Consider the following 7,695-nt stretch of genomic DNA (forward strand, 5'->3'; position numbering starts at 1 on the left):
AATAAATATTGGGTTAAAGTTGCGGTGTTTTGGGCAAAGTTGCAAAAAGTTGCGATTTCGCGGGGTTTGCTTGATTTTGCTAGCTGCGATCGCAACATCACAAAATCCTGGAGGGTCTGGTATACAGACTGTTGTGTTGGGTATTTTAATTACAGTCAACTTAAAGGTTCATTTATTCCCATCTGAAGGAAAGCTGAGTTCGGATCTGACCCGCGCAGAATTCAGAGTTAATTTTGGCTACCATTCAGACACCCTGAGTCGTGACGGGGCGCCTCCTTCAAACACATGCGGTCCTCCTCCTGTCTTCAGGCCGCTTCGTGTCACATCGATGCGGAGGAAACTTCTGATAATCTTTGCTGCAGAGGCCTCGGGCGTCCTGCTGCTGTCAGACGTGATAGACGGCGACATGACTGGCCTCCCCGCACACACCGCCACAGAGATAACACACACCTCTGAGCTGCTTTCGTCCCTTTATTTGGCATTTGGAGTAGAGAGTCTGCTGTGAGTGAAGAGATTAGCTTGTCGTCCGTTTGAGCTAAAAGCTGTTCCTCAAACTGCTGCTTTAAATTTCGTCCTTTTCCTGCTTTTTGATCACTGCAGGCTGCCCAGAAGCAGGCGAAGAACCGGAAAAAGGTAAGGTTTTATTCCCTTTTGTTCCTCTATGACTGCATCCAGGCATCTTCCATCTATACACATTTATCATAACTGCTCTGGGTTAGTCTCGGAGTATCAGCAGATTGAGATTTGAGAGTTCCTGTTCCCTCCGTTTCCGCAGAGCCCCGACAGCGAGGCTCCGTCCACGGCCGAGGTCGACCTGTTCATGTCCACCCAGAGGATCAAGGTCCTCAATGCAGACACACAGGTAGGAAAACATTAGCATGCGTGCTTTAGAGACAGTCTAAAGCCTGGTTTATAGTCACTTCTTAGAGTCCAATCATTGCAGAGCTGTCATAAACAGCTTAGATAAGGCAAAGCTTTAATTACGTTTTCGAATAAAGAACAAACTTCCTGTGCATCGCTCTTCTTCTTGTGCCATTCCTGCTACATGTCAGTGTTTTTTGCCAGTAGCAGCAGCTGCTGTTTAAGAGGAGGACTGCAGTGACTGCCACGCTAGCATAAATGGCAACCCACAATTAGCAGGCGCCATGAATCGCCCAGCAGCTTCGGTACCTTCTAAGGCCTCTGGATGTTGTCTCCCTGTGTTGCAAAGAATGTGGATGGTCTTTACAGACTTTCTGCTGTGTTTTAGGAACATAATGGGCTCCCCGTTCCTCTTGACAGAGCGTAACTGGCCCACGATGGTTGTAAACATGAACAAATCTTGCATAGCGAGGTCGTGGCAGCGTATCCGTGGCATGGACCCCCCACCCAGTGAGGTGGCAGCTTGGTCGTTGCGAATTTGAAGCCGGACTGAAAGCAACCTGCTGCAGACGTGACCGCCACGGTGTGATGATCTGCTGAAAATCCTGCCAGAGCAAGCACGCAGAGTGGTTCGAGTAAAGGAGATCACCTCTGGGAGGCAGAAAATAACAGGAAATTCCACTTTGGCGTGGCGGTGTCAGGGTTGTGTTCACACTGAAGGAGGTTTTCCAAATCCAGCCACGTTCTGATAGGTTGTGGAGTTCAGTCATCTGGGACGTGATGGAGCTGGAGATCGGTGGATTGCAGCTTTGTCTGCCGTAATGAGGGAGACCGTCTACAGTCCGAAGCTCACCTATGGTCGACTAACGGATCATGACAGAAAGGACAGGTCCTGGATACAAGCGACTGTAATGAGATCCTTCATGTGGTGGCCGGGCTCAGCCTTAGAGCTCGGAGAGGAGCTGCTGCTCTTCCACATTACAGAGGATCAGCCGAGGTGATTGGATGCCTCCTGCTGGAGGTTTCCCAGGCTGGGGCAGAACTTTATGGAAGGATTCCCCTTCCTCTTTGGTTTGGGAACAACTTGGGATCTCCAAGGTGGAGCTGGGGGGAAGGATGTCTGGGACCTGTCACCTCAAGACAAGTGGAAGAGAATGGATGAATGGCGTGAAAGCTCATCATCAACTTGTGTGAAGAGGATCTAAACAGTCTTAGTCTGCAAATGCAGCATTTAAACTTAAGGTTGTCTCCTGGTCCCAAATTAGAAAAGTCCATCACTATTTCCATTGTCTTGCCAAGGTTCTTTGAGTCATAATACATGGTTGAAACTGATGACTTTTGTAAAAGTATATTTTATGTAGCTTTCTGGAGAATATTCTGCTCAGACTGCCTTTAAAAGGTTTCTTTACCAAAGCAGTGCCTTCCATACCTGGACTTTATCCAGCACTCGTGTGTTTCTGGGCCACCAGGAGGCTTTAATGGACCTTCCGCTGAGGACCATCTCTTACATAGCCGATATCGGCAACATGGTGGTTCTGATGGCGAGGGGCAAGATGGTGCGGTCCCGCAGCGCGCAGGAGAACCTGGACCACACAGCTGAGCAGACCAGCATGACCCACGACGACAGGAGGATGTACCGGATGATCTGCCACGTCTTCGAATCTGAGGACGTGAGTTACGTTCTGTGTCAATTTCATTTAGATATAAAGGATATTTAAAATAATTCAAGCTTTGTTTTCTGGCAAGCTGACAAAATACAACAGCATCACCATAATAGCTTGAAAGAAAACCTCTTCTTTGCAAATGGCTACAGTCATGCTAAGAAGGTTAATTCTTTTAGCCATTAGCCATTAGCCTTTAGCCACTTAGCCTGAGAAGTTTTTATAGCACACACAGTAAAATTAGCTCAAACCAGCACATGGCAAGCTGTTAAAATATTCAGTTTAGTTTCCTCAAGTAAGGTACTTACATTTTCCTCTTCTTAAATCTGTCCAAAAAGAGATGGAAACGATCCATATATTGGGCAAAGTCTCCTTCCGCCCTTTCTTAAAATGGCGTCGCCGCAGTTAAACTAACGGTCAGGCCGCCATTAAAACGCAGCTTGCTGTAACGTCGTCATTTCTCCGCCTTTTTTTCCGACTTCATAATAATTTTTTTACAATTATTTTACCGTCAGTCTCCTTTTCGGGGCTTACCTTAAAGGCTTAAAACGGTAACGTTAAGAAAAGTTACTTATTTCGCTCATTTTAAACGATAAAACCCTCGAACGTCGGCTTCCGGTAGTGGTGCGTTCAACAACAAATAGAACGTCGGACTTTTTACGCTCCGGCCGAACAAAATAGTAAAGAAGTAAGAATCGTGAGTTAGATTTTCTATTCGGAATATAAAACTTTTTTTCAAAGATTTTGTTGCGCTCTATTAGCTGTTTTTTTTATTTAAAGTTAAGTGACCTAACTGATAATATGTTTTAGTTACAGGGATGTAAAAAGTAATATCAAAATGTGTGAACTGTTATTTCCCAGTTTTGGTGAATGCACCATAATTTTAAATCGAACATCCGGTAAGATTTAATCAAACGTAGAAAACTTCAAATAATTAATTTAATCTTCTATTTTCGGTGTTTTTAATTTATTAGAGATCTCAGACACCCAAATAAATTATCTAAAGCATTCCTTCCTTTTAAAACCATTTTAATAATTTAAACCTAACAAGTAATTTGAATAATTGTATGATTAGGAAAATACTGTTATATAATGCTGGGAAGTAGTTAAAATAAAATTTAAAAATTAAATATATTTAAACTTCTTGTTTCCCATGTGATATCATTTGCAAATATAAAAGGGGAATTAAATTACATTTAAGAAAAACATTCAAACAGTGCTGTACAAGTGTCTTCAAACATCCTTCATTTCTTTATATTTAACGTCCAAGGAGCAAGACTTTCTTGTGATCATTTAAAATCTTGTTTAAAGTGGTTCTAATCAATAATTCTTCAAACTTTATGAGGTTTTTCTTCGATTTCTGCCTGCTTTTTCACTTGTTTTTAGTCCAGCGCAGGCATCTGGCCATTTTCAGAGAAATTTATATATTAAACATTAAAATTTATATTTGATGTTTTGGTAGCCTTTTTGAGCACTCAAGGACAAAAAAAGAGAAAAACACAAATGTATCAATCATTAAAAGCACTCAAATTAACCATTGTTTTGTCTAGAGAAACACAATAAGGCAAATTAACCCATTTTTATGATGGATTTGTTGCAAAAACTTAAATAGTTTCCTTTTCTTTTTTTGAATCTACAGAATTTGACAGTTGGAGACCCATGAAATGGTATTTTTGCCTAAATACATATTTGGGACCAATCTTTGTCGAATGGGTCTGCTGTAAATTGACATTTTTAGCGTCGTGAGTGTCTTTAGGAGCCTTAGAACGATGGAAGGAAGTGAAATGAGCTGAACTTTGCTGCTTCCTCTCAGGCCCAGCTCATCGCCCAGTCCATCGGGCAGTCCTTCAGCGTGGCCTACCAGGAGTTCCTGAGGGCCAACGGCATCGACCCCGAGGACCTGAGCCAGAGGGAGTACAGCGACCTGCTGAACACTCAGGACATGTACAACGACGACCTCATCCACTTCTCCAAGTCTGAGAACTGCAGAGACGTAAGTCGGCCAGCAGGTGACACCACACCGTCCATCACGAAAATATTCCACTTTTCATGTTTAAAGACCTTTTATTTTATTGGGTATTTTCCATCTTTCGTGACTTCTGTTCACATTAAGGGCATCACAAGCCGTCTGTTGGTGTAACTAATGATGTTTTTGTTTTCATTCTGCCCTCCGGTGGTTTTAAATGAACAGCTGGTCCAGACTCTCCTCCTTGGTGTCTCCCTGCAGGTTTACATCGAGAAGCAGAAAGGCGAGATCCTCGGGGTGGTGATCGTGGAGTCGGGCTGGGGCTCCATCCTCCCCACCGTTATCATCGCCAGCATGATGCACGGCGGGCCAGCCGAGAAGTCCGGCAGGCTCAACATCGGGGATCAAATCATGACCATCAACGGGACGAGCCTGGTGGGCTTACCTCTCAGCACCTGCCAGAGCATCATCAAGGTACTGCTGCTCATTGGCGCTCAGCTCGACCTTCTCTTACCTATCAGACGCTCTCCCGAGTCGAACCTGCTGTTGCAGGATTGGCTAGTTGAGGCAAACGTTAACAATAAGTCAGGGTTTACAGTTTGCCTCCATTTTCTAACATTTAGTTTGAAAAACAACCAGCGGATCGTCCGTCTTCTTTGGCTTTTTCAGGGTCTGAAGTCCCAGTCGAGGATCAAGATGAACATCGTCAGGTGTCCTCCAGTTACCATGGTGCTGATCCGAAGACCGGACCTCCGATACCAGCTGGGCTTCAGCGTTCAGAACGGCATCGTGAGTTAGGCATAAAAAAAACGCCCGCTAATCTAACGTATGATGGCGAAAATCATTTGTTACCAACTAAAATGTTTGAAATTTAGAGAGTAATTGGTGAGATTTGATGTTCATCAGTTCTGTGGGTTTAGTTTGCCAACAATCATCTAAAACTCAGTAAAACTCAGAACTTAAAAGCTCTGTTTCTGTTTGGTATTTAAATATTCTCTCGTTTTTAAGATGTTTTTTAAGTCATTTTGGGTTTATTCAGTCAAGTTGTTCAGCAGATGAAGGACTGATGCTATGAAAAATCTTTTACACGAGTAGTTCTGCACATTAATTTGTCCTCTGCCAGATGAAAAAGTAGATTTTATTAAAAATTACAATAATGATATGTTTATTTCTGCAGCTGGTTAAAGTCTTTATAGATCATAGCCCAGTCCTTGTTTCTGTCAGATTTCAGGTCAGATTTTATTTATTATTATGACAAATAATCCAATTTTAAAGCCTTAAATAAACTCATAGTTAAAATGTTTCTAATATGGCTAAAGTTTACCACATTTATTGTCACAACAGGAACAAAACGCATCAAGTAGCTTTTTCTTTTAGCTTTTGCTAACTGCTAACTTCTTCTTTAGCTTGCTACATTAGCTAGCTTTTCATATATTCAGTTTTTACTGGAACAGGACAGTTTATTTATTAAATTATAGTTTGTTTGTATTGGAACATGCACAAGATTTATAAATAGGTGACTTTTTAATTGAGACTAAGCTAGCTGCTAACTTATTTTTTTAGCTGGCTACATTAGCTTCTCATAAGTTCAAGTGAATTAACAGAAAAATATCTGGTCTGCAAATAATCTGTTGTACTTTTAATAATTTTATACTTGCGTAAGAAGAAATATTTATCATTAATACTTTACATCACACATTTTTAGTCATTTTCACAACAGGAACAAAACGCATCAAGTAGCTTTGTTTTTAGCTTTTGCTAACTGCTAACTTCCCTTTTAGCTTGCTATAATAGCTAGCTTTTCATAAATTCAGTTTTTAACAGAACAGGACAGAGTTAATTTATTAAATTATAGTTTGTTTGAATTGGAACATGCACAACATTTATAAATAGGTGACTTTTTAATTGAAATTAAGCTAGCTGCTAACTTATTTTTTAGCTTAATTATTCAATAATAGTTTATTTGTTTTAGGGACAAGTGTTTAGCAGTTCCAGTTTAAGCTAATTTACAATGGCTGTCACTAGATGGGCCTTTTAGCTCCAAAAATATAAAGTAAAAGTTATAATTCAAAACAAAAATGATGAAAAACTACAATAAACCCACGAAAGGTTAAAGGTGGCGTTGATTCAGAGCCATTTGTTCCTTTAATTATGCGTTTAGAAAACAGATGAAGTCATTTAAAAGATGGATGACTTTGTAATTACTGTAAAATATTATAAAAGTTTTTTTTTTAGCTAATGGGACTTTAAATGCTTGTTTCCATGAGTGCCAGACTGACCTTTGACCTCCTGTGTTGTTGTTCTTTTTAACAGATCTGCAGCCTGATGAGAGGCGGCATCGCCGAGCGAGGCGGCGTCCGCGTCGGCCACCGCATCATCGAGATCAACGGCCAGAGCGTGGTGGCGACGCCTCACGAGAAGATCGTTCAGATCCTGTCCAACGCCATGGGGGAGGTGAAAACGGCTTTGTCCGCCGCAGTACTGAAAAAAAACTAAGGGTTCTTTGAGGCGACTCGTTTGAAAACAACCTTCTCGTCTTTCTTTCTGCTCCAGATCCACATGAAGACGATGCCTGCGGCCATGTACCGCCTGCTGACCGCGCAGGAGCAACCCGTCTACATCTGAACCCCCGTCCGGTTCGATATCACTCGACTCGCCTTAACCTGTACAGTCGACCGTCATGTGACCGCGCTCATCCAAACCATGGCAGCAGAAGGCAAATCCTATCGCTACATGGAGTGTTTATGTGACATTTTAGGTTCGACCAAAGATAAGTCGTGGGTTTTTTTTGTGTATATTTAGGTTGCAAACAGAGAATATTAGCTTTGGTCTAATAGCTGTAATATCTGAATGTACTCCAATCATGATGGACCTATTAACTGTCAGGATGACCCGAGCGGTAAAGAAGGAGACAGAAGGAAGATGCATGTATAATTCTGCAGAATAAACTCAAGAAAAAGGCGATGAATCTGGTTTCTTTTTGTCCCAACGGGGGAATTTTAGCTCCAAGCTACAGAAACTGTGAACTCTAACAGCTAAAATCAGCTGAAACTGAGTTGGTAAAGCTAAAGAAACACTAGCTAAAAAGACAAAAATGCTAGCCAAGTAGCAAAGATGAGCTAAAGCATCAAAAGGCAGCAGAATGCATTTCTATGGGGGAAAATATTTATCAATACAGTTAAAATATTTTAAAAATTCTTTTAAAAA

General features: G+C 41.6%; 1 protein-coding gene and 1 long non-coding RNA gene across 2 annotated transcripts in view; one reads left to right on the forward strand and one right to left on the reverse strand.

Annotated features, from left to right (window-relative positions):
- LOC112451206 overlaps positions 1-3,405 on the reverse strand; it is a 4,407-nt gene extending 1,002 nt beyond the window's left edge. The window contains exons 1-2 of the long non-coding RNA XR_003039987.2: positions 2,831-3,405; positions 2,291-2,523 (exon numbers count right to left, since the gene is read on the reverse strand). This is a non-coding gene — a long non-coding RNA (uncharacterized LOC112451206). The remainder of the gene's footprint in view (positions 1-2,290; positions 2,524-2,830) is intronic.
- The window catches only part of LOC108245764 (amyloid-beta A4 precursor protein-binding family A member 1-like), a 22,003-nt gene extending 14,553 nt beyond the window's left edge, over positions 1-7,450 (forward strand). Inside the window, exons 6-13 of the mRNA XM_017432940.3 lie at positions 601-633; positions 776-862; positions 2,331-2,531; positions 4,336-4,515; positions 4,750-4,962; positions 5,158-5,277; positions 6,802-6,942; positions 7,042-7,450. Coding sequence (XP_017288429.1) covers positions 601-633; positions 776-862; positions 2,331-2,531; positions 4,336-4,515; positions 4,750-4,962; positions 5,158-5,277; positions 6,802-6,942; positions 7,042-7,113 — 1,047 coding nt within the window. The 3' untranslated portion in view covers positions 7,114-7,450. The remainder of the gene's footprint in view (positions 1-600; positions 634-775; positions 863-2,330; positions 2,532-4,335; positions 4,516-4,749; positions 4,963-5,157; positions 5,278-6,801; positions 6,943-7,041) is intronic.
- Positions 7,451-7,695: the final 245 nt, after the last annotated feature.

The sequence above is a fragment of the Kryptolebias marmoratus genome, linkage group LG14 (genome assembly GCF_001649575.2).
Source record: "Kryptolebias marmoratus isolate JLee-2015 linkage group LG14, ASM164957v2, whole genome shotgun sequence".
NCBI lineage: Eukaryota > Metazoa > Chordata > Actinopteri > Cyprinodontiformes > Rivulidae > Kryptolebias > Kryptolebias marmoratus.